General features: G+C 39.5%; 1 protein-coding gene across 1 annotated transcript; it reads right to left on the reverse strand.

Moving 5' to 3' along the window:
• Positions 1 to 1,488: 1,488 nt before the first annotated feature.
• b3gnt2b (UDP-GlcNAc:betaGal beta-1,3-N-acetylglucosaminyltransferase 2b) lies at positions 1,489 to 27,625 on the reverse strand. The gene is made up of 3 exons (XM_084948635.1): positions 27,449 to 27,625; positions 10,443 to 10,587; positions 1,489 to 5,093 (listed from the first exon to the last, which is right to left on the reverse strand). The coding sequence occupies exon 3, from the start codon at positions 5,066 to 5,068 to the stop codon at positions 3,875 to 3,877; it is 1,194 nt and encodes a 397-aa protein (XP_084804761.1). The 5' UTR covers positions 5,069 to 5,093; positions 10,443 to 10,587; positions 27,449 to 27,625; the 3' UTR covers positions 1,489 to 3,874.

Raw genomic sequence — 27,625 nt, forward strand, 5'->3', positions numbered from 1 at the left:
CTGTGTAAGTAAAGGAAAAAGAACAGTCTAAGAATATATTCAAGAAAGGAGCAAAATCTCACAAAAATATTAAAAAGCTAAACAAATTTTGCAGCATATATTTCTTAAACGTACCTCTACATTTTTCCCAAACATACACACACTTCCCACATGCTCACTGAGCGTAACTCTCCTCTTGTTCCTAATCGTGCCCATCTCTGTGCTTAACAACTGAAATAAATGCTCTGTGAGAAACTGACATCGCACATCCTGTTTCAGCTGTTTGACCCACTGTTTACATTCTTGCTCTCAAGCTGCACAGAAATCCCTATCAGCGCCAAACACGGAGAAAATACCGCAGAATGGTCGGCTACTGCCCTCTGCTGGTGAGATACAATTACTACATTAGAATGGACTTTCATTGTTTTTTCCAACTGAATTGAACCACATGTTCTTGTCAATTTTTAAAGGTTAACTAAAGAGAGAAATAACCTTTTACAGGAAGGAATCTGTAGATTTCAACACATGAGGTCCACTGTTCACAGACCGGTGAGGCGATGGGGATCATGTCCTCCATTTCATTGACATTAAAAGATATGATATGGAGACTTGGTAATGAAAAGTTGAACATATATATGTAGTTTATTAAATATTGAATACACTGCTTATTTTAAAAGCTTAATGCAAACAAGAAACTGCAAAACTAAATGTATGCAATCAAATATATCAGAGAGATTATTATTAATGCACAGAGACCAGCTGTTTTGGAAAGAGGTCAAAGTGCTCAATGTTTTGGAGCCCATGTGAATTACAGCCTCAGTTTCATGTTCTTAGCTGACAGTAGTGGCACACGGTGTAGTCTTCTGCTGTTGCATCCTATCTGCTTCAAAGTTTGATGTGTTGTGGGTTCAGAGATGCTCTTCTGCACACTTCAGATGTCACGAGTAGTTATTTGAGTTTCAGGCCCGTCTTCTCTGGCATTAACACAGACGGCTGTGTGGGAAAATCCCAGCAGTTTCTAATTTTCTTCCCCAGTTTGGGCTTTGAACTCACTGAAAGACTTTGATTTAACAGCGTACCTTTGGGAACAGACTCCTGTGACCCAAAGAGTTTTTTTTAGCTTCCTTACGAAAAACCGCATTTCTGTTTAACATCATTAACAAGAAAGGACCACACACCACTCGTGTTTTGATTCAGCTGCACTGGCTAAACGTTTACAGTTTGTTTTTACAGCCTTTCATGGATCAGCTGCGTATTATATTACAGATCAGCCTCGAGGTCGCTGTTGTCATCCTCCCAACTATTTTTTTTTAAATATTGGTATATCTTGCTTTGCATGTGTGTATCTTTAGGTTAACTCCTGCTTTAAAATGCTTGTTATAAAAAAAAAAAAAAAAAAAAAAAGAGACTTGAGGTTTAAAAAGCATCAAGATTTTTTGTAATCAGACGTGACATTTTTCTAAATTCTCATGTACATCCTTAGAAACCATAAAATCACATAACAGCATCTACAAAACCATTAAAATATAGCTTTATTGAAACAATCAGATAATGTTAAAGCGATCACATTTAAGTTTGCGTGACATACAGTACATACAAACATCAGGCACAGATTTGGTAATCATCTTTGACTCGTGCAGGCAGTGAAAAGCGTCTGGAACTCACATTAACCAAAGTTTAAAGAAACCACAAAAAAAAAAAAAATCTTAAAAAGAACACAGATACTCCACATAAACTCCGATTAAATAGAAAAAACACACAATGAAGGAACAGCCACGGGCCTCGTTACATTCAGCTGAATTTCCTTCATGATCCCCAGCTTGGACACATTCGGGACATTCAGGCCAGAAAAACACTGACTGTTCAAACTTGGATAAATTGTGCAGGTCTTCCAATCAACAAATTCAACACCCACACACCTGTAGACAATCATCAGGCTGAAGCAACAATTAGAAAGCGATGTAAACAGTTCAGGCAGCTGCAAAACTACACAGCAAGGAGAGAGTGCAACGATTAATGGCATGTATGTCAGCAGTGACAGCGCTATGCACACAACAAGTGAAATATTAAATAATCCAGAAGCATGAAATACACGTCTTTCAGGTTCTTATCTTCTCTTTTTAGTGTTGGTCTTATCCTGCATGAATATACTGAAGTTCAAAAAGAAAAGAGAAAAAACAAGAGACCTGGTGTGATTGTCTGTAGGATGATTTCCAAATGTCACATAACGGATATATGAAGGATGTAGAGACTAACAGAGATAATTAATAAGCCGATGCTTTAAATAAATCAGGTGGTCAGCAGTTTGGGAGTCGTGGGATCGCCACTGTTTACAAAGCTCTTGCAAAAAATGTTTTGTTGCCGCCACCCTGACCAGCAGGGGGAGCTCTAACAGAGACAAAGTAACACCATTACCCTTCTGTTCTCAAAAGTCACATCAGACTCAGACTCAGTTTAATCATCTCAAAGATTCAGACTGAGGGTGAATACTTTTGCCGACCTTAAAACCCCCCAAAAAACCAAAAACAAACAAACAAAAACACACACACACACATTCCTGACCTTTAATTATGGTCTCTGAGACTAAGTTTCCTAAGTATCTCACCGTGTCGTGCACACGATACTGCTCAGAAGGAATTTTATGAAATACGAGGGAAAGGTAAATATGTGCAGGACGTCTCTTGTCAGGTGAATGAAGCTAAACAGCAATGAGCTAAGCATTAACTTTTAAATAAAACACAAGTTCACACACACTTTAAAGCTTTCACCAACACACAGGTCCCTTAAGAGTCTCTTGCAAAACCCACGGACACTTTAATCAAGTAACAGTTTGTGTATGTACGTGTTCAGTCTGTTTTAAAGAATCTAGACTCATTCAGGTCACAGTAAAGCAGCATTTATCCTCATTCAACGCTTTCCACGGGCACATAGCGAATACGTCACACTGAACGCTTGAAATGACACACCTGTGAAAATGTACTTTGGGCTTTTGTTAAACCTTTTTGAACCTGAAGCTGATTTAGACCAGCATTTAGATTTTTCTGAGCCCCGACCGGCCGAGCTGTGGAGAGTGAGGCTAGACATCCCTGTCTCATTTTAATTGCTCCACCGTTGATCAGCCACACCAATTAAGGGAACTGCTAAGGACAACTGTACTTTTAAGAAACCCCAAAGGTGGCTTCGGTAAAGAGACCTGGCCTTTAAAAAAAACATTTCAGCAGGTGGGTTTAATGTTGTGGCTGACTGAGAGCAGAGTCTCACCGGTGGAAACGGATGAAATGATGTGAACAAAAACTCTGAGCTTTAGAGTCGTGAGTAAATACTTCTGGGAGTGTGGTTGGAAATAGCAGCACAATCTAAGCCTCCAGCTATGACTACGAGGAAGTGTTCACCGGGAATGCAGGAACTACTGTTTTTCAGTGTTCAGAAAGCAATCAATTGCTTTTACTCACTTCAATAGCCTGACCAGCATGTTATAGCTTTACCAAACCAAACCTTGGGTGCCAGGCAGACACTTTCCAGCTCTCATTTATTTAATACAGCATTGAGACACTTTGTGGTGGAGGTGACAGTGTTAAAGCACATAAAGGCCATATAAATAGCTGTGATATAAATATATGAACTCAAAGATATTCACTTTGGGTGAAGCTCCTTTGAAAGTTAAGCAGAGTTAACTCCTCTGTGGAATAGAGCCATAATACAAAATGTGAAAAATCGGCGCTGCTACGCCGCCCTCATTTTTTCAGGCCACAACGCTCAACCAGGCGGAGGATCCGTGTGGCCATCGTAGTAATATCTTAACTTAAAGCTGCCAACTTTTAAAGTTCAAGTTAAAATATTTGGCCCTTTGGCCTTCCTTGTGATCTATCCTGACATGTTTTCAGACTGACTGCAGTCACTGGCAGGTCAGGTTGGGTCTACTGAGCCAGGCCCAGATCTGGATCATCTCCTGTGGGGTCCTTGGGTGAACCAGCATTAAGCTCTTGTAAGCGCAGGGGTTCGACCTGTATTTCTCCTCTATGTTAAAAGTCCTGAAGCCTTTGTGCTTTTCGGGGGCCAGCCCCAACTTACGAAGACACATACCCGTGTAGACGTCATCTATTGGGTACAGCGCTACGCGCTGAGATGCATTATGCAGGCGAATGGCGATGTCACCTGAATAAAGGTAGCCGCCTCCTCCTGCGTACGGTGGGTACAATCCAACATACATGCTCTCTGGTATGAAGTATTTGACCCTCTTGTCTCGGTGGGGCCCCGCATTCGTGATCACATCACCCACAAACAGGTCCTTGGCTTTGGGTCCCGAGAGCCCCTTGAGAAAGTCCATGATGCGGTAGGTGTTAACGAAGACGTCGTCGTCGCCTTTGAAGATGAATTGGGCGCCGGAGCAACGTGCCTGGATCCACTCCAGGAAAAGAACTTCTTTGACAGTCAAATTGAAAAACGAATCACGGAAATCCCACTGGATGATGTCTTTATGGCGGGCGTTCTCAAAATGCAGCATACCAGACAGATCTGGGTGGTGGTCTCCAGGTGTTGCGTTACCAAGGAGGAAAATGGTAACCACTGTCCGATTGGCTAATACGCCTGCTTTTCCCCAGGACTGGCGGATGGCCTGGCGGCGATCAAAGTGAGGCACCAGCGATTTGACAGCCAGCAGCAGAAACGGTGGCTCCTTGCAGATATCCAGCTGGTCCCTAATGATCGGGTAGGAGCGGCAGTGCATGTAAAGCAGGAAGTCCTTGAAGCGGGGCAGCAGGGAGTTGTAATCTTTTACCTGAGTGGTCACCCTGAGGTTAGGCTGACAGACGTTGGATGTCAAACTGGTGTCATTGAGCCACTCAGGGATGTCGCTGCTGCGGTTCGTCATGAAGATGTGATTGCTGTGAATGTCCAGAATCTGCTGCTGGCGGTTCCAGTAGGCCGAGCTGGGAGCCACTTTACCCCAGAAGCGTTTGGAAGGGATAAGAATCTTTTGATGTCCACTTTTGTCTTGGTTGATGTTCCGCGAGATGATGATGAAGATAAAGAGGTTGACCATAGTCAGTGACACCACAACCTTAAGCCTCATCTTTGGCAGCAGCCCCATGACAGATTACCGCACACGCCGACACCTGTGCAGACACACAGAAGAAGAAACAAAAACTTTAGTCTTCACTACAAACTGATCTTTAGTTTTCATCTTTTACTTTATTCTCAAATCACTCAGGTAATTTCAGGTAGGAGGAAGCACGAGGGAGAACAGTTATCTATGGTGAAATGAGCAGGTTTACAACTTCCCTCTGTTGAGAAACAATGGGTGGAAAAAGGAAGAGAAGACACCTCAACCACACTGACAAAACGATCACATGGAAACCCCCGTTTGTGTTGTAAGACGTTGTGTAAAACTATGTCAGAATAGTTTGTTTATCCAAAGCAACAGCAAGATTACATATTGATCTGATCAAGAAGGTCAGAGGTCAAACTGCTGATAAGACTGAAGCAGAGTGGTGTCATCTTCACACTGAATCACTTGACTTTTCACAGGTTGACTGATATGGTGTATAATAATGCTTTGTTTGTTTGGCTGTCATAGTTACTTCTGAGTGAACATGCTGGTTCACTCAGAAGTGATGGCTGTGCTTACCAGTGAGGGTTAAACTGATTTCTTACAAAACACTTAAAAACTTCCCGTAAAACTTAAGAGGTGGCATGTCTCCATTATCACCATAATCAAATCACAGGTAGGGTAAGTTTTTTTCTTGGAATAATTAAAAACAAAAAATACTCCTACGACAGACACAAAGATAATTTAACTTTGAGCTACCTAACTAGATCAGCAATCATCAGGCCTTGTTATTTTGTTCACTTTATTTATGTGTGTTCATGCAGCATGCGTTCAGAACTGTGAGCCTGAACTGAGCTAATTACCAAGCTGCATGTCCAGACCAGTCCAAACTAAATATGAGAAACCAATTAGCGAATGATCTGCTTGGTGTAAGGAAAGTTCAAGTTTACCACATTAACTGTCGGGATGAAGTACGATAAGGTAGTCTGCCTGAAATCACAGCATACACCTGTATTTCCACTGACAACATGTTTACTTGTTTACTACGCCAGAGGGCAATTTAACAGAAGGCAAACATTTGAGGATTCATTGTCCTCCTCTCTGCTTTTGTATCCTTTGCTCAAACCAATAAGAAATGAGGACGACATGTGAGCTTGAACAGACAATACCGTCCTTTCAGGAGGCTCAGCTGTGCCTCAGGTTTCTGTTTAGTCACGCTTTCCCCTCTGAAAATGTCCTTACCTGGAGTTCCCCTCACTTTCTCCTTTTTCCTGCAGACCAGTGAAGCAGCCACTTTAACGCAATATTTTCATCAAGTTATTGATAAACTACATGTTTTGGTACTGCTTAACCATACTTATGACAAAGTCTAACCGAGTAAATGTTTTCACTGTGAGGCTGCACACTTCTGGGCAAATTTCCCAATCTTAACAACACTCTGAAGTCATAAAGACTAAAAGTAAAATAAAAAGATGACTGGATAATGATATAAGATTGCAAGCTCTGAAAGCCAAAAAGGGTCTACTCATCTGGGAGACATTAGGGCTCATTTAGGGAAAGTGCTTCTTGATCATCTCAGTCAGAAAAGCAGCTCCCCAGCATTGTTTTCAATCGAATAATTTCAGTGATTTCAATGAGATAAAGACTTTTGCTGCTGTTATTTATTGTTAAAAATCAAGCGCAGCCTCTTCTTTTCTGCTTTTTGGCACGACCGAGGTGCCTGTTTGCTTTCACTTTCCTCTCATCTGCGTCTGCAGACATCTCATCGCAGAGCTTTTGGGACAGACAAGACACTTTGAGTTATATTTTAGGTTTAAGGAAATCCTGTTGTAGCATTAAAGATTACAAGACACAGGATTTGTTTGCTGTCAAACAGGCACAGGTAGGTTATGAGGCACTAGTTTGTGTTGCTGGGGATTTTCATTGTATCTGAAAACTGTCTAGTCTTTTTTTTAGAAACATTTGGGTGTAAGGGTACTGCTCATCAGTGTGTTTAGAGAAGGTGTTTTTAATTCTAAACAACTTACAAGAATTTAATTTTGCCTTCACCTGTTTCCACCAGGTTTTGAATGTTACTCCCTTTAGCCCCAGAGAGCCGAGTCAGGACATTAAGACTTATTTATCTTCATTACAATTATCAATGTAAACAGCTCAAAAAGCGGTGCGAGCTCTGCCTGATGAGCTAACAGATCTGAACTGCTCCCTGGATCCTTCCTGCCTCTGTATTGTGTTGCTCTCTCAGCCTCCTAGCAACAACTCTCCACTGCTGCACTCCTGTTTGCTCTTCTTTTTCTATTCCGTGAGCCTCGTTCACTCCTCCTCACTCTGCCCGTCTCCATCAGGTTTCCTCTGTTCCTTTGAATTTGTTCTGACTCAACACAGGATAGGAATACATCACACTTATCAGTATTATATCACCAAACGGACAAGCATGGACTTATGCTAGTTTTCCTTCAATCTCCTCTTCTCCCTTACTCTCATGGACAATTAAGCTTTCCCGTCCTCTGCATCCCATACAAACAAGATCACTTCTGGGAAACAAGTGGGTGGGTCGGTGGGGGAGGCTTCTTAAGAAGAAAGCTAAACAACATGTAGATGAAACCACAACTTCTGGACCTGTAATTAACCACCAGTAGTCTGCAGCAAAATCCACGCATACCTGCCTAAGTTTGGCTGACCATCTGCATCTGGTTTAAGACATTAAACTCAGTCGTAGTGTTTCACATCGAGGCCATTTTAGCTGAAGTAATTAAGGCATGTTGGTGGTTTGACATACAAATATAATGTTTCTAGCTGTCAGCATTAAAAAGACAAGGTCTACACTTGTGGTTGACACTCACACAAAAACAGATTAGGCACAGTAAGGTCATGCACCAAACTTTAAGCTATAGTTTCAGTTATTTTGCATTCAGTCAGTGTTGTTAGAGCTGACTCCAGCTTAAAGACAGTTAAAATCAGTTCACACATGATTTTCTTAATCTTGAAATATACATTAAATGAAAAACAAAACTTAAAGATGTGGAGGCACTGGAGGATGTGGAGATGTCTGGTCACGGTTAGTTCCTGACTTGAGTGCATTTGACAATAAAGCCTGCCTTGAAAGGACAGCTGGCAAGTTCTGCTTCCACCACAGGAGGTCTGTGGGTGAAGACTGAGTGACAGCCCTCCTGCTTCTGCTGGGACTACTGTGTGTTTTTCTATGTTAGGTTGCAGTTTCCTGGTAGGTAGAGTTAATCAGTGCAACTGGGAGCACCTGGCCAGTTTCTCTCATTTTACACAACACATTCCATTAATTAAACACTCATCCAACCAGTAACACTACTGACTAACAAACCTCATAATGTAACTTGAGGTTTTTGGATTCTTTGGGTTAATAATTCATATATTCTGGTTTAACACAGAATCTCTCTCATAATTTGTTTTGGCTCATAATGTCTTCATTATATTATGATATGTCTTTCCATGCCTGCAAGCCCACTGAGGTCCGCTTCGGCCTGAGTGACTTAAATCCCATCAGACAGTGGGTGCAATGGTCCACGCCTGCCTGTTCTTTTGGGACTGTGTGGACTCTTCCTACCGATCTACATTACAATCAACTATCTACGGCAGCAGACTTCAAAGTATAACAGGAATGACTATTCGGCCGTCGGCCCTCCAGATGTCTGTGTCCATGTCTGCAACACAGTATAAGCATGGCATAAGCTGGACTATGACACGGGCATGCTCACCACAGGAAGTGTGAGAGACCTCGAGTGATCCGAGGCAAAAATCAGCTGCAGACAGCTGTTACACAATTCTTCTACCATTTCTTCCATGGAAAACTTATGAATTTTACTTCCTCTGGAGCTCAGTGACCAAAGGCTTACTTATAGGTACACTAAAGGACGAGTAAGTTCGAAGATTAAGGGGCGGGGGAAAAAGTGCAGTGCTGCAATGGCAAGAGGTGAACTTAATTTATTACACAAAAAGACATCAGAGCTTCAAAGCAATAGAAAAAAAAGTCACTGTTATCATGTTTCATAATAACTGGAAGCAACAAATTAAATTGTCTGCCCCCACCAAGTATGCTGGAAAGCTGTCTGCAAGTGAACACAACTGATTGATGGCCTTCTTGATTTGATTAATCTAACTAGATCTAGTTACCTCATAAAACCTCATCAATGTATTATTTTTAAATGGACCCTCATTTTAAGGATATGCAAAAACACATTTAGATCCAGAACATAAGCAGTGCCCCAAGAAAAGACAGCATGAGTCACATCCTGTCATCACAGGAAGCAGTGCACACCTATACTTGTTATGGTGCTCCTAAAAATTACAAAATAAGTGGACAGAAAGTTTTATTGTATTTTTTCTTAAACCAACTGTATGCAGAATCCATACAGAATGAGGAAAAAAAAGTCTAATTATTAATAAACTAATAATAGGAAATAGTCTCACTGTGGTAAAAGACAGCAATGGAGCATGATAACGGTTCAGGCAGAGATGAAGAAACGCAATGTCAAAAAGCAGTCTGCAAACATCAGCAGTGGTGCTTTTATTGCTCACAATAAACCTTTATGGCTCTTCTTTTGCAGAATTCGTCTGACTTGGCTTTAAAGATAAAAGCTAATTATACTTTATTTAGATAACGGATTCCAAGACAGTCAGGCTTCTTTTACACAGATACACTTGACTACTTTGATTCAAGTCAACCATCAAAAGATGCCTATTAAGAACCTTTGTGGTATGATTAGGATTTTTGGAGGGTTGAAGGACTACACATTATACACTGAAACAATAGCATGTAATCTATTTTTTATTTTTTTATTCCATATAGATACAATTTGCCACCATCGGGACAAGACCTCTCTGTGTGTACTTTACATGTTCTTCCTGTATCTGCGTAGGTTGTCTATGGGCACTTTGGTGTAGTTTGTAACATAATTATCCGATCCGCTTTTAAACCTCTCTCCATTATTCATTAACTTTATGTTTATCTATCATGAAGCTTGTGGCGACACCATATGGTGTTGGGTAACAAACAGGTCTGTGGGATTGTGATGAGGTCAGTAATTTACCAGACAACACTAGACTGTGTTTGACCAGTGTGGCTTCCACCTGATAAAAAGGTTCACTGAGGTAAGCCATCCCACCTGAGTGGGGGATGGGTGTGAGACACTACAGAACAATGGCAGCTTGAAGGGCTGGGTTTGTATGCTTCTTAGTGGACCTTAATAGCTTTCATGATTATGTTTAGATGGCTTTAAATACTATACCGATGAACAATGCACCTTCCTAAAACCTTAAACTTCATGTGTAAACATAACAGAATATAGCTATACAGATCTAAATGAGAGTCTTAATGTGACAGGCATGCCAAGAGATGCACTGCCTATTCAAAACATTTCCAACGACGCACATTGTGTGATCTTACCTGTGCAGGTGAGTGGGCCTCTTCAGCTCTTGTTCTCCTGGTGTCTCCTCAGCACTTTTACCCCATACTTTTGTGCACTGTCTGGGGACAACAGCCAATGGGGAAAAGGGATCGGGAAGGGGAGGAGGCAGAGAAAAGACTGAATCTGCAAATGAGAGAGAAAGAACCCAGGTGTCAATACTGAGGAAGAGAGCATGAGGACAAAAAAGACATCAGTTCTAATTTTACATACTGAAAGCGTGCTTCTTAAAGAAAGAACCAATAACCCTGATTTAAATACAAAATGATAACTATATCTATATTAGTGTTTCTAGTAGAAGAAGTGGTGAAGTCTGACCCCTGTGAGCAGTCATGATTGGGTGGGAGGGTGTATACAGCTTTTAATAATAAAATACAGTTTTATGTGATATTTGGAACAGATGTAGATTTGCTGTTAATGAAATTAAAACCCTGGTGTCAAAATTCACAGTAAAACAGAACTTGGTTTCATTTAATTTCACTTCAGGGAGGTCCAATCATTACTATGATTTATTTTTGTATCTTTTCATGGTTTTCATTTTTTTATTTTTAAGTTAATAATTTTCCTGACAGGTACCACAGGACAAAATGTGTCGACTAAATCTATGTGAAAGCAACAGAGCTGGTTTCCAGAGGGAGTGCTTTCTTAGTACAACAATTAAGTAATTCCCCGTGTACAGTATTCTTACTCGAAATGCAGATCCTAACTTCATGCTGCATATAAACATGGCACTCTGATTGCCCAGTGGTTCACTTCTTAACACGGTATAGTGCTATGGCAGGTTATGCTGCAAACCTATTTAGAAGAGGTGCGCTGCCACTCATGATCAACATAGCCAGGGTTTCTTTGTGTTAGCTGACTTGACAAAAAACAAAAATACTGGCCACTTCCTGTGCTACCTCTCAGGCTCCTAGTAGACACACTTATATTATATTACCTATGTCATCCTTTTCTCAAGTTTTTGCATTCACAAGAGTTTCAGAAAACCTACTCTAACCTTTGACCTTTACGCCAAGATCACGGAGATTCTAACTCATTTGATATTTTTAAGGAGCACACCTATGGTATCAATTTGAAGTTCCTATGTTGCCCTGTTCTCAAGTTATTGCATTCACAAACTTAGGCGCCAGAGAGATTTGGTATCATGACAATGGTTTTAAAAATTTACCAACTGAGCGTCAATCAGACATTATCAAAAGGAACAGATGATAGATACAGACAGGAGAAAGTCTTGTGAAGTCTTGTGATTTGACGTCCATAAATGCTGAGTGATTCAAAAATCAAGCAGAGGAATTTTCTAATCTGTGTTCTATTAGCTGCAGTTCCAGAAGTGTCAGAGAAACAGATCAAGCAGAAAACATTAAGACATTTTCTGCATCACCAACTGAACCGATCTCCCGTAACAATGTGACGCACAGTCTGCATCCCTGTAACTTTATGACTGAACTACATTCACTGGTGTTTGTAACACATGACTGAACAGACTGCATGTGGAACTTTTTTGTACAGCAGCAGATAATGTCTATTACACTTAGAGCAGACCGTAAATTAAAAAAACAAAACAAAAAACAAATCAGTGAGTACGTGGTGTCTCTAGCTAATGTTTAAACTTTGAACATAACCTGATCCTGACCAGGTTAGGTGTTCAGAACAAGTTGCCATAACGATCTAGCGAGGTAAAAAAGAACACTGAGTTTAAGCTTGCTAACCCATTTAACTTTGTAGCACACCTCTCTGCTCCGGTGTAGGTTATGTTCCAGATAAGAGACCAGTGAGGCGCTAAATGTATTTATTTATTTATTTATTTTCTTAGACAGATATGTTTGCATTTTTCTCTGAGCACCAATCAAGAAATGGTCTTAGAAGCAACTTTATATTTTATTCCCCTCTATGTTGCAGGAAATTTTATGATAATTTGACTTTCCCATATATTCAGTAAAGTGATAAATTAAATGTATACAGTCTGAGCCGGAGTTTATCTGATATACAGTTTGCCTAGAGGCTAATCACACTTACACATTTGACTAATATTTTTAAATTTGCTGCAGCTAAAAGAAAAAGGATAATATCTCACTAAGCAAAACAAACAACATAGTTTATTAACTTAAAAGAATATCCAATTATTTTGTCCAGCTGACATGTCAGATCCTTTCATGCACTGATGACATACTGACATGTTTGTTAAGTTAGTAATTTTTACAATACTTTTTTGCACACTTTCAGCACCATATACACACACTGTACTTCTATAATCGCATACAGACACACACCATGACCCCCCTACCTCAATTGTTAATCCTTAATGTTTAAATTCCATAAAAATTTAGTTACTGCCACAAAACTCTGGAGGCTGGTCACTCACACATCTGACTGACAGCAAAGCCTTGAAACAGACTTCACATTCATGAAAAACAGTACAGACTATTATCACCATCTCACTGAAAGACAGGAGGGGTTGCTGTATTTAACAGAGCTCTTCTCTCCACAGAAACTAGACTTTGTGCTGTTCAGGACTAATACTTATTTTCAGTTTTAGAGATTTGTTTGCTTACTAATATTTGAGCTTACCCAAGGTACTTTTCCTTCTTAAGAGTCCTTAAATCTGAGCTTCTCCTCCTTACACAGACATGCCGTTGCGTGGATGTCTGCATAAAATCATCTCTCAAAGCATTTTGACTTTAAATTGTGTATGGGAGCAACAAGCAGGACCTTAAATAAACTTGTACAGTTTGTTTTTGTTAGATAAATCTCTCACAAACAGAAAGAAAGATATAAATATAAAGAGAAAAGTGAAACACAAACACACACACGCAATAATAATCTAATTCTTTTGCCAAAGACTGATGTAGAAAGCTCATTTTATACAAACATGACTGGGTTTTGTTAATCATTAAACTGCCTGTGTGTGCTGGTTAGATATGAGAGGACAGCAGATAGCAAGCATAGGCAACCTCTTAACGAAACAAACTGAAAAAGCCACCGGAGGATTAAAATGGAGTTAATCATCGAAAGGAACGCCTGGCTTTGTTCCATTTCCGTTGCTTCTCATGCTTTCCATTGTGTTTGTTTGACCATGCTGAGAAACTTTCCTCTTTTCTTTCCTGTATATGCTCCTGTACATAAGTTATTTAAGACTAAATGACAACAGTTTGTTGGGCAAAAAACAAAAAAACCTCCCAAAACAAAACCACAATGCAACAGAACAATGCAAAAGAAAACGGTGCAGTTTTCCTATTTAAAACATTATATAGCCCACGATGTTAATGCTAAAAATTAATTACAGAAACCTCTAGTGAAAAACAAACACATTTTTGGGTTTAGATTGTGAGTCTTGGAGGGCGTCTAAAATGGACATAAAACATATTTTTGCAGCTCTGGAAATTTCAAGAGTCTCTAAAATGCTGAAAAAGGCAACACAAATTTCAAAAGTGAAAAATCAACACACCCCTTTTTACTTTAAGGACCTGTCTGACCTCTCTTGACACCGCTGAAGCTGACATCTCCAATCACTTCTGTCTCATTTTACTGCCGCTAGGCTTTTTGTACTAACTGCGGATGAAAACGCTAATTACATTTTTAACAGTGAGGTTAAAGCAACGTTAACTGCCATTACTATTCAGATGAATGCACAACTAATGAAGCTCCACTGATCAGCCACGCCCTTCTCAACATAAAACTTCAGCAATTTTAGGAACTCAAAAACAGAAAATGTATCTAGGACATCCTCTTCACTAGCTGGTTGATATTTGTGGGCTTGTTTTGCAGCAGGTCTGGTTAGCACACATGTCCTACACACACACGGTTGCAGCACACATGTCCTACACACACACGGTTGCAGCACACATGTCCTACACACTCACGGTTGCAGCACACATGTCCTACACACTCACGGTTGCAGCACACATGTCCTACACACTCACGGTTGCAACCCTCCCAAAGTTGTGTGAAACAGGTCAGCAGGGCAGAGAAGCCAAAAAGGCTCAGGCTGCTAACTGCTGTGTGCGAGTGATAACAGATAAGTCTCCTCCACAGGCCACGTCAGGTCTGTGGACAAAGTTCAACCTTCAATTGATAAAGGCTAAAAAAAAATTAAAGATAAAGAGTCTAACCATTTAGAGGAGCATGCACCTGACTTAAGGGAAGAATATTTATTGCAACTTCCCTTTAATTTTTTTGACCAGTGTTTATGCTGAAGGTAAAAAGTCTCGTCTCTGACACACTTACGATATTTTGGTTTCACATTTAACGATTTCCTCTGTGGGTGTTTCCAGTGACAATGCATCGCAGTGAAAACAGGCCATCAAGATCTGGCAAAGCAATGGGCAGGTCCCAGTTTTCAGTTTTTCCTTCTAGAGCGAGTGGAGTTTTCAGCAGCCTCTGGATCAAAAACAGTTTTTCCACCACATAAAGAAACTGAGCAGAAAACCTGTTAATGATTTGAGGTGACAGAGCCACTGTTCTTGATGTACCTCTCTGTGGTCTGCTTAATAAATTCAACAACAATAAAAGTCAAGGAAAGGAACGCAACAGCCACCCATACCAAGCTAAAAATGGATCTGACTGGAACACTGTCACAGATTTTTGTTTAAACAAATGTCCCATGAAGCTATACAAAATGAATCTTGGGTTATATAAATAAAGCATGATAATTACTGATGATACTCAACAAGAGGATTACTGCCTGTCCCCAGTCAGGATCATCTCAAGTACATTTTGATAGTATGCATCTAGAAGTTCATCATTTCCTTTTATCTCTCTGACATTGTATAAGCCTAATGCATTATGTAAGGCACTTTGAATGACCTTTGTATATGAATCATCCTTATCCATGGATTGTAAATCGTTGAGCAGACTCTCTTCACCTTTGTAGGTTGAAACTACCAAAGATAATTTTTTGGGGAGTAATACTTCATACAAGACTAAGATATTACTGTACGAAAAATGTGGGCCTAATGGGGACACGGTGCAAAGAGAGGAGGACCATAAATAGCCTGAAGGCTGCAACTTAAAGAGGGACTGTCTGAGCTGGAATATATCCACCAAATGTCATGTCTCCTTCTCAGAATTTTCCATTGATGTGAGACAGTCTCCTAATTTTATTTGTTGGTTCTGATCGCTGTGTTGGTTTTACTAAAATGCAACACATGCATAACTAACCTTAGAGGACATTCTGTGAAAAATCTCCCATTCATCCTCATCGGAATTACTATAAAACCACAATAACAACCTAAATATTTCAACCTAGAGGTCCCAAAAAATTGATTCCGTTCATCATCCAAGTTAATTGGATGAGTGACAAAACGTTTCTCCCACTGAAAACGCTACATCCAGACAAACAGAATCAACCTTTAGGGTTTTACTTACCTCGATGATTGAGCATGCACCGAGATAAGCAAGAGGTCCTTGAAGTACACAGGGTGGGATTAAGTTCCTGGTTTTGTACATGAGACCCAACAACAACAATCCTAAAATAACAAAAGCCCAAAAACTGAACTAATATCAGGAACACTAATTTCCTTATCCAAATATGGCTATGGGGTGGGTTCCACAGGGCGAAGAACAGCTCTCAAGCTCTGCACATTTATTCTCAAAACAACCTGAGGAAATGTTCTTTTTTTCTCCTAGTAATGCTAAAGTGACCATTTCTAAGCTACAGTATAGTGATGGGGAAATGAGAGACATTCACTGCCTCACAATAGCACTGGAACTTAAAATAGACTGGAATTTCTCATTATCAACAAATACTTGTGACCCTGGCTACACTTAAGCCACCTGCTAGTCATTTGCTCACACTCAGCACACACTGAACTTAGGTAGTGTCACTCCAGTGTGACCCGATGAGCAAAGATGCAGTGCACTCTGCAAAACGAATCATGAACTTCCAGTCTTTAGAGAAATGCATTGACAAGACCCTCCCTGCAACTATGACAGATAGCCATGTTTCCACTGAAAGGCTAATTGCAAATAATGACAGGAACTCCTTGAGAAAAACAAAGAGATTAACCGAAGATCTCTGTCTCAAGGGATTATAGTGTACATCTTAAACATTATAAAGCTTGTAAAAATGAAGTGAGAAATGAAGTGTTTGCCAGTAAGGAAAAAACAAACAAAACGGTAGCTTTGTTTACAGAAATTATGCATCTGATGCTTATGCAGCAAGAAAGGAAATGGACTCTTTAAGCTGATCAAGTGACAATGTTATCACATCTCCCGAGGAAGACGATAAAAACGAGTAATTTTGCACCTGCACATTTAAATTGTGAAGAAAGCGTGTAATTCAGATGACTGCTAAGCTCCTAAAATCCACAAGGAAGCTGTCCCACTCAGACCCATAGTCAGTAGCATAAACTCAGCCACTTATAACATTGCTAAACACCTTGCTACCATCCTTGCTCCTCTTGTGGGGAACACCCCACACCACATCAAGAACTCCACCGACTTCACCGACAAGGTCCAGAAACTTACCCTGGATCCAGATGAAACCATGGTGTCCTTTGATGTAGTCTCTCTCTTCACTTGCATACCCACCACGGAGGCCGTGGAGACTGTCAGAAAACGACTACAAGAAGACAGCTCCTTGGAGGACAGGACCAACTTCACACCCGATCAGATTTGCACACTGTTAGACCTCTGCCTCACCACTACATATTTCAAATACAACGAAGGCTTTTACAGACAAAAACATGGCTGTGCCATGGGCTCCCCCGTGTCACCTATTGTAGCCAACCTTTACATGGAGGAAGTGGAAAGGAAGGCTCTTGGCTCTTTCAAAGGAAGAGTACCCAGCCACTGGTACAGATATGTGGACGACACCTGGGTCAAAATCAAGACACAAGAAGTGGAATCCTTCACTGCACACATTAACGCTGTGGATAAAAACATCAAGTTCACCAGGGAAGACACAAAGGACAACTGTTTGCCTTTCCTGGACTGCGCTGTGCACATTGAAGAGAACGGCAAACTCAACATCGAAGTTTACCGGAAGCCCACACACACGGACCAGTACCTCCTCTTTGACTCCCATCACCCTTTGGAACACAAACTTGGAGTAATTAGGACCCTACACCACCGGGCAGAACATGTTCCCTCTAAGCCTGAAGGAAAAAAGAAGGAACACACACATGTAAAGGAAGCACTCAAAACGTGCGGCTATCCTAAATGGGCGTTCTTAAAGTCAGCAAAGAGGCACAGAAAAGAAGACCAGACACCAACGAGGGAGGATAAGAAGGACAGACGCAACAACATTGTCATCCCCTATGTAGCCGGTGTATCAGAAAAACTTAGGAGAGTTTTCTCCAAGCATGACATCCCGGTGCATTTCAGACCCAGCAACACGCTCAGACAAAAACTGGTTCACCCGAAAGACAAAACGCCAAAACACAGACTTAACAATGTGGTGTATGCTGTACAGTGCAGCGAGGAATGCCCAGACCTCTACATTGGAGAGACCAAACAGCCACTTCACAAGCGCATGGCACAACACAGAAGAGCCACCTCCACAGGACAAGACTCAGCAGTCCATCTGCATCTTAAGGATAAAGGACACTCTTTCGAGGATGCCAATGTTCACATTTTGGACAGAGAGGACAGATGGTTTGAAAGAGGAGTGAAAGAAGCCATCTATGTCCACTGTGAGCGACCATCTTTGAACAGAGGCGGGGGTTTACGACACCAACTCTCTGCCATCTATAATCCAGTTTTGAGATCCCTTCCCAGACGCCTTAACGCCCACTCACATCCTGGGCCAACTGACCTCATGAATTCGCATGATAAGGTGGGGCCAGGTTTCACAATGAACACACCCGAAACTCTGGCTGATTGGGACCCACACCCAGTTTCACACCTTGGCTCAGGCGATTAGAAGATCATCAGGGGGTCCTTTTGTCCCTCTGTGGGGGGATACTCCCACTAGGTTTATATCTGGGACTCTCCACCATTTGACCTTAGAACCGAAGAAGCTTCTCGGATGAGAGGTGAAACGTCTTCAAGTAAACTTAAAGAAGTCCAGACGCTTTTCTTTGCAAGCTCCTTTGACTACGATGACCTGGATGACTGAGAACCTTCACAGACCTATTGCATTGTGCATGCACAATTTTTCTTTATGTCAGATGAGATCAGAATCACATTATGATAACAAGATTATAGTTTTCCATGTATAATTAAATAAGGGAGAAAGTCCATAACTCAGACATCGTTAGGCTGGAATCCTTGAATGACCTGTGATATCGAACCCACTTTGAAATATACGGAAGACCTTAAATCCACCTAGAAACAATATAAATGACAAGCAATGTGGTCTCAACTTGAAAATATCTGTCTGGTTCTTGTGCATTAGCGAACTCCTATAGCTGGTATTTCATCTACATAGTTACTATGAATGGCTAAATGGATACAGATTCTTAGGAACTGAGGCCAGGAAGTGGTTATGTGGCAAAGACAGGAAGCACAAAGACAATGGTTCACACAATGACTGTTGTCAAAAGGGAACTGATGTTTTCACATTTCTAAGTGTTTTATTATTGAGCATTTTTAATAATAGTTTAGATTTTCCATAAGATTCACCAAGAAACAATGCTTGTAAATTAATTGGGTGACAAAATAGCCACTGACAATTTAGTTTCCATTATCTTTTTTATTTTGAGTTCGTGTGAGTTGTTGACCGCTCATATGTTGCCCAACTCCAGTGTTCCTGTTACCAGACCGCTAAAAGCTACCTCATGACAAAGACTTAATGCAAACGGGGAATACAACAGTAACAAGATGACTCATTTAGGATGCAACAATTCACATTTCCATTGAAAGTAACAGCTTATAATATGAACTTACATGCGTTCATAGCCACACACTGGAGAAGATGATACATTTTCCAATGATCTTTTATCAGTTTAATAAAGTTTTACTCTAACTTTCAGTAAATTAAACCCTACTTACAAAAAACAACAACTTAAAAATCAGTCCGGGTGAATTTCTTTTGCTAAAAAAGTGGGCATCAAAATCTTTACTTTTAAAAGCGGACAACTATAAACCATCAACAAGAACTATGTTGTGAACCATTAACTTCAACAGTTCAACAGTAAGTTTTAAAATTAGGAGATTTAGTGAAACTACAGACACTATTAATTATGTTTAAGGCTAAAAATAATACTTTGCCTTTCACGTTACAAAGTTTCTTTTCAATGTGTTCGGGGGGTGAAGACAGCAGAAGGAAATTTCATTTTAAGCATCAACTAGCTAGGACTACACAAAGATTAATGAGTCCAACAGTTAGGGGTATACGACTGTGGAACTCTCTTCATTATAATCTAAAGAACTGTACAAATTTACATTGTTTTAAAAAGTCTTACATGTCTAAAACGATAATTCAATATAAAGAATATGAACCAAATTGGAGTTAATTGAAGGATTTTTTTCCCCCCTCTCTCATGCTTTCTCTCGCCTTATTTTATTCTATTTACTTATTTTTTCTCCTTGTTATTATGTGAAGTGGTATATTGCTGATTGTAAATTTGATGTTTGGTGTGCGTTAGGATCTGGAGATAAATGTTAGTGTGTTCCTTGGTTTATGGTGCCCACTTGTAATATTAGTTGGATTGCAGATAGGGGCAGGGTTTAATAAGAATATTTCTTCTTCCTGCTCCTTTTCACGCATTGTTGCAGCGTTATACTGAGAAAAAGCATGGTTTGTGTGTATGAAAGGACAAAACTGTTAAAACTGTTGAACCAAGTGTGAAATAAATCAATCAATGAAATGACATGAAATGAAAATGCACCTTCAAACTTTTTCCGGGTGGTTTTCATATACAAATAAAGCCAAGGATAGAAAGCAGTCTAAACTTTAACTTCGAAAAATGGCTCGGCTTCTTTTAGAGTACTATTGACAGCATAAACGTAGGACCCAGATAAAGACAAAGTAGTACAACTCAGTTGGCTTAGGCTGTAGACATATCCACTGACTGAATGGAGCTAGATTCTAGAATTTAACCTCAGAGTGTGCTGGAACAGAACTACCGCCATAAATGCAGTCAGAAATGCTGTCTTTAGTTTCCTCAGTGTGCCATCATCCTGCAAGTCATCACTTACATTAAGGCAGTTCTGTGAGTGTCCTGGCTATTATACTGGCAATACTGGCATCACTTTAGTTTTCCTCCCATTATCATTAATGTCTTTTTAAGCCCACTGATGTATTTGCCATATTCTGGAGCTACCACGGACTGTAACATTATGGATTAATTCTGTCTACTCAGTAAGCTGTTTTTAATGGATCTTGGGAAAAAGCGGCAGCCAAGCAATTTATAGCTGGTGCTAACTTGTGTGCAAATACACATCTCTTCATATTAGTGATTAAGAAACCCTGGTATTGTGAAATGACTCCGTTTCATGTGACAGTTATGTAAAAATTTGAACAAGCAGCCATTCCGGAATCTCTGTTTGACCAGTATGTCTCAACCTTTGCGGTTTAACGGGGCTAACATTGAAAGGTTGCTAAAGGTTCCGTTTTGAGGCTGATGTAAAGAAAAGGAGAAGAGGCTTGTGTGTTTGATTTGGACAGCCTTGTGCAGAATACAAAAAGTCAGACAAGTTGAGCCTGGATGCGCAGAGAGATCTGAGCTGCTCTGCCACTGTATGATTGACTTTATGGCTCACTCCACCGTGAGTTGATCCCCCTTGTGGGTCCAATATATAACTAGAAAAAAAGGAATGAAATTCCAGACAAATGTTATAAGGTACTGTTTTACCTGTTCGGCTCCTTATACTTTGCCACATGTGAACAATGTTAATTGTAATTTAGAACTCTTTTTCCTGGCAAAAGATGTTCAAGGTTTTTCCCCGGCTCAAAAAGCACAGTTTTGCATAAGGCTTTTGATTTCCCTTGATTTGTTTTTGTTTTCAGTTCACTTGAATTTGCCCATTTCCGTTTAGCTTCAGTGTCTGGTTTCTTCATTAGTCCGTTTAATTAGCACGATATTAAGAGTAGTTTCAGAATACATTTTACAATACAAACCTTTCATGGAGGCAGTTAACGCACAATCACGCCAAGAATAACCCCAAAATCGTGCAAAGATATATTTACCAAATTGACAAGACAATGAAAAAATATTTTACTTTTACTTTGACGTGTGTACCCCCCCCTATAAAAAATATTATATATATATATATATATATTTAGTCATTGCTAGATGTTTATTAAATAATGAGTAAACATGTGTACAAACATTTTTAATCACAGCAATGCTGAGGTTTATTTGGGGAGGTGGAACCAGATTTTTTTTTTTTTTATGTAAAAGAAATTCTGTTGTATAGTGAACTAACTAAAACTTTATAAATACATTTTTTCCCCATTTGACAGAAGAGCTTACTGGTGGTGTTATGTTGACCTTCATATAAAATCATTTGAATAACTGAGAACAAAATTACTAACTTCTGTTGAGCAAACAATGCCCACGAAAGGTTTGCTTTTGATGTTCAGAAACTGGAACAAGTGGTTGTGTGATAAGTGACTGTGGTCACTTATCACACATCTTGGCATTACTGCCAAGTTACAAGCTTTATAGTGTGTAAGAAACTAAACCAAAGAAAAACAAAGAACTCCCCCAAACTCTCTGGGTGTTGGATGTGATCATGAATATTTGAGAAAGAGCAATGTTAACACCATCGGGTAGCAAACAAATGAACAACATTTAGAGAAACTACGTGAACAGGCCAAATATTTATATTCACAGTTTGGGTTCAAGTGTTGACAATAAATAAAATAAATAAATATAAATAATAAAAACTGATGGTAATTAATAGAAAGTAGAACAATATTTCTGTTTGAATGCAATGTTGTAATTCAGGCTCCATGACTGTCTAAAGGTGGTTTACAGTAAGCTGAATTAATTAGATTGTTTTTATTACTTTTTGTAGGCTTCTTATCTATTGAGCTGCATAATAACACAGCATTTTTCTATATAGAGAAGTTTTTGGCACCCAAAGAGATTTTAGAACCAAAGAAAATCACCATCACTGTAAGAATTTTTTAAAAACAGTTTCTACATTTGGTTTTCATTTAATAATTTATAAACAATACCATCGTTTATAGGATGTAGAGAAATACCTTATTAAACAACAGAAAATATACACTGCATTCACTGTACATGGGCACACGCGCCCCAAAGACTTCTTCTGGGGATAAGCAGTGTAACAAACTTACAGTGTGTGTGCTGTGCATGTAGCTTTGCTAAGTGAACATTAAGATGTATAGCTGATCAAGCTGTGTGACTGGCTGTCTAAATGAGGCCTTGCAGATTTCTGTGTTAACGATAATGTGGTTATAGTACAGATCTATTGGGATGCCACCATAATTAGCACCACCCCTGGGTATTGCCAGATCTCCAGTTTCAGGATGTGCTTAAATTAATGACCTTGAAACAAGAGGAAGACGGCTGAAAAGCCAAATGTATGAATTCAACTCAGAGCAAAAAAGCAGCATATGCAGCAAATAGGGCTGTTCGATATAACGATATATATCGGATGACGATATAAAAACGTCTATCGTTTAATTTTATGCTATCGTTTGTTTCGTGGTGTCACAAAATAAACTGTTTACGGCAATATTTTTTCATCGTTTTGATGGTCACTGTAGTGGCTATATTCATTTCTTAAAGTTCTCTCTTTCTCTTATATTTAATATAACCACACTACGGACGGACAAGCGCCTGTTTTTATGCGTTGTGGTTAGCAACAACGACGGTAACACCATCGCGTGTCCGCTTGTTTATGTTCCTCATAAACCTTTCACAATAAAGCTCAAGATCCTGTTGAGACTTTTCAAAATAAACTGAATCACGTGAAAGAGCAGATTATTTATGGATGAGAAGTAAAAAAAGAGCAGCCAGGTGCTAAAAAATAAACCTCAGACTCAAACGTTAGAACAGTCTTTTCCCCGCAGCACGCCGTGTAATAAATACTCACAAAGAAAACGGCGGCCTTTACAACTTATGTCTAAAAATGTATCGTTTCATGCATCGGTTAAAACACTCGACTCCAGCTACATGACGCGCAGCTGGAAACACTTCCCGCAAGTCGAGCTGCCCGAGATTCATAGAATTTACAGAAAATGTTACATTTTTGTGATTTATATCGTTATCGGGACGATAGAATTCTTATATCGGGATATGAGATTTTGGTCATATCGCACAGCCCTAGCAGCAAATGTACTTCTGTGCTTGTGTGATCTCTCTCCACTATAGTATATGAGGAAGAAACCCTTAAGTAACATCAAGCCTAAAGTAAATAACGCTCACACCTTTCCATGTTCCTTGAGCCACTAATTTTCTTACTACCCATGATGTCTGGAATATCAATGAAGAATTTGGGTGGTATGGATTAGATGAGGCGACACATTAATCTAGGGTCAAGGTCACAAGCCTTCAATTAAAAGGACACTTGAGTTTGTTCACTTCCTGCTCCGTAGTAGACATGAAAAGAAGTATCCTCTAAGGCAGATAATATAAGCAAGAAGTATGCTTACATGATGTACATACTGTGAATGCCTGCTTTTGAAACCTTAATAAAAAAAAATATAAATTAAAAAAAAAAAAGAAAAGAAAAAAAAGAAAAAGAAAAGAAGTATCCTTTTAATTGGCCAGTTATGCAAATAGCCACTGGAAGAAACTATAATAAACTCAAAACAACCTTCTGTTATATTTCACAACAGTGCAAAAAAACCTGCAAACAATAGTCATGTGTGGCTATCTATAGTGCACATGGGATGAAGCCCAAACACCTAAAAGGAAACCGTAACAGTTCCTCACCCTCCACAGAGAAACAATGAAAGCTGTTACTTGCGGAGGACACATATACTAAAGGAGGTACCCTCACACTTTCTTAAGTAGTTAGCTATCTGTCTATTAAGCTTCTTAACCCGTGGATGGTCTCCAGCTCCACTGTATTGAACTCCTTAGTGTTACAGAAGCCTGCATATTCTACCAAAATGGTGGAGTAGGACCTTTTTAAACTACTGGATGAAGGCCTGGGGGCTGCCAAAATATCAACCTGATCAGCCTACAAGTAGGAAAACATAAAGAAGATGAGGTGCTGTTTGAATGGGGAGAATGAGGACTTCCACAAAGTACAACTGAATGCAATTTTCTCCACTGAAACAAATGAAATAATTAAAATAAATTTTAAGATACACTTCAGTGGCCTCCAAAATGAAGCCTGCGTGAGAAACACTGCTGTACAAAAATGTGTTAATAAATAGTAAATATTAGCAGAGCTTTTCCTCACTCAGTGATGCAGGTTTGTACTGTGATGGTATTAAAGACCGACTTAGCAACACAAACAAAAAACAGTCTCACTCAGATACAAAGGTCATTCGTATTAATGAATGTGTCTTTGCGGTTATTCATATTATGTTCTGCAGCAGGCAAAAACTAGGTTAGAAAAGGTACAAAAAATATATTTAAAAAAAAATTATTTCTGTTTATCTTTATGAACTTTTTTTCGGGCTATATGATAACCCAACGGGCGGGGCTGAGATAGATTTTGGTCGCCCGACTGGAGATATCGCTAGCTCCGGGACGTCGGGCTAGCGATTTTGCGAGCCCTGCGTTTGGTTCTTTAGCTGTCAGAATTGCTGTCTGAAGGCCAACAAAGATACCCAACGGATTTACTTTACCAAGCGGATCATCACGGCCATTGGGCCATTTAAACTTTTTAACTTTAAGATGTCACACTGTGTCCATTTTTGGAATTATTGTGATTTAGTAAATAATTAATAAACAGTCACTTGTATAGAACGCCTTTTACTGTCACTATACACTTGTACAATGAGATACAGAGCATCTCCTACTCAGTGCAGATAGCTACGATAGTATCTCATTCGTGAATGATTAAACTAGGTTTACGCGAAACCATTAATCAATCACAATTCACACAGCATTATTGTCACAGGCCAAAGTTGGAAAAGTCACTAAGGGACACTAAGGGGGTAAAATTTGCTGGTTGACTGGCCAGGTTGTTCCCTCAGGTGTGTGGTCAAAAACAGGGTGCTGTCTATTTGGAGCTTAAAGATGAATGACTGTATAATAAACTGAAATTGTCAGACTATGTTTTTAGAGATATATTTTCAGACAATGAAGCCAAGATAACAAACACTGATAACATTGGAAAGTTTGGCTGTTTTTGTACACACCCGGGATTCTCTGTATTTTTCTTTGGCTGGCTTTTCACTTGTAACATTTATGTCTGTGAATGATTACATTTCATGTATACTTTAATGCTGATACAGAATTTAGATCAATTGTACAGCACACTGTCGTAGAAAAATGTACATTTTCTAAGAGAAAATATCAGCTCTACCAAAATGAATTGATTAGACAGGTTTCTGCACCATGTTTCTGTTGACCTTTTGAGTCCCTTTTTATTTTTCTTACTGTATCCAAATCAGTATGGGCTACACCCCTGATCTATAGTACAGCAATTTCAAATAAATATCATAGACTGGACAGATATAATTTTAACAACATGTTAAAACTAATACTGTTAATTTTGGCGCCTTTACATTCATTTTATCCACTTTGTATTCGTAATTCCGTAACAGACCAGTCAGAAACTTCACCATGACTGATAAGGAATGCTCATCCTAAGTGTGGTTTGGATGTTTCTGTCTAAACATAGCACTGGTACAGGGCTGACGCACACACATCTGTGCAGAAAAACCCTTGGAAAATGTTGCTCGTGTGATTCAGAAATTTGATCATGAAGTGCATACACAGCAAAAAAAGGCAAAGAACAGACAGAGAAGGAAGAACAGACAGTTATATTGGGAACTTGTTTGTCCAGGTTTAACATTAACACCAAGTTTAAAACTAACTTTCCTCTGTGCTACTTTTACAGATTGTCCAAAGCAGGGAGGTCAAGCTCATTTTTAACTCAAGGGTACATACAGCCCTAGTTGATCATAAGTGGATCACTTGTTTAATCACTTAATGATAACCTACATGTTTGTGAAATTTCAACAGTGTATCTCTGTATTTTCACATTCATAGGCTTAAAGGCTCAAATTAGGTCCTATTTACTCCAGTTCCTCAATGAAATGCATTGCAGTACAGTTAAACACATTTTTTTATTCATTCCTATTTTGAAGTTATAATAAGGGAAGAATGTGTTTACAGTGATATGCAACTTATTTTCAGGGCATCTTAGGCTGGTCAGCAAGAAAGATTATTGAACTTTTTCTATGTTGATTATTATGCAGTGATTTTAGTGCTCAAACTTGGCTATATATGGCTAATAAAATAAATATTGACAAACATTTCCATCTTTAAGGTTTAAACAACATGCTGGAATCTGTAAATATTTTTTTTTTAACTTCCCAGACATTTTCACTCCCAAAGACTGCTGGTACAGCTCACCAAGAATGAAAATGCATTTGGATTTTAACCCTATTTAGTGGTCGAAACTTAACTGGGTAGTGCCCCCCGGCCACATGTTTTAACACCCCTGCATTCGATGTGACACTTTTTGATTGAGAATAGCTACAAAAATGTCTTACTTTAGTTTCTGATTCAGTCACTTCCAAGAGCCCGAAGTGCTTTCAGTCTCGCTCAAGTTATTGTTAATCATAAACACATCTTTATATTTGATAGGCAGCTTAAATATTTACTGCATTTAACCCCGAAACGGGTAAGTCCATTAATTCATTAAGGTTAGTCATTTAGCCCTAAAGCAGAATAATGCTGTATTTTTAAAGATAGTACTGCTTTACAAATGCCACGGCACTACGTCTTGTCATAGTCTGTTCTTCCTACTGCGTTTCTGGTTTCTTTCTTGAGTTTTCCTGAAAAGGAACAAGCACTTTTCATGTACAGTCCTGTTCCCCGAGTAACTCGGACTTTCCTGGAAACTTACTGGGTCGGTTAACTTACTATGAGGATCTAGTTCAGCTACTCGATATGACTGTTACTCCGGACAGGTGGGGGAAAATAAACTCGGTTGAACTCACTTGCTTGGCAGTCAGCCTAGAGACACTCCGACAGCGGCGAAATAGTGAAATAAATCCATCACGTGCCGTTCCCGGTGGCTAATCGTCGTCTGTTTACCGAGGACCTCCCGTGTTTTCCCTCCGCTAACAGCCGAGATCTGCTGCTTATCGCGACTGGTCTATTTTTTAACCGTCTCA

Source organism: Perissodus microlepis, chromosome 13, assembly GCF_051167445.1.
Source record: "Perissodus microlepis isolate ML-2025 ecotype Zambia chromosome 13, ASM5116744v1, whole genome shotgun sequence".
Classification (NCBI taxonomy): domain Eukaryota; kingdom Metazoa; phylum Chordata; class Actinopteri; order Cichliformes; family Cichlidae; genus Perissodus; species Perissodus microlepis.

Excerpts from the sequence above, each read along its gene's own strand:
- b3gnt2b (XM_084948635.1), bottom strand. The coding sequence starts at position 5,068 with ATGGGGCTGCTGCCAAAGATGAGGCTTAAGGTTGTGGTGTCACTGACT.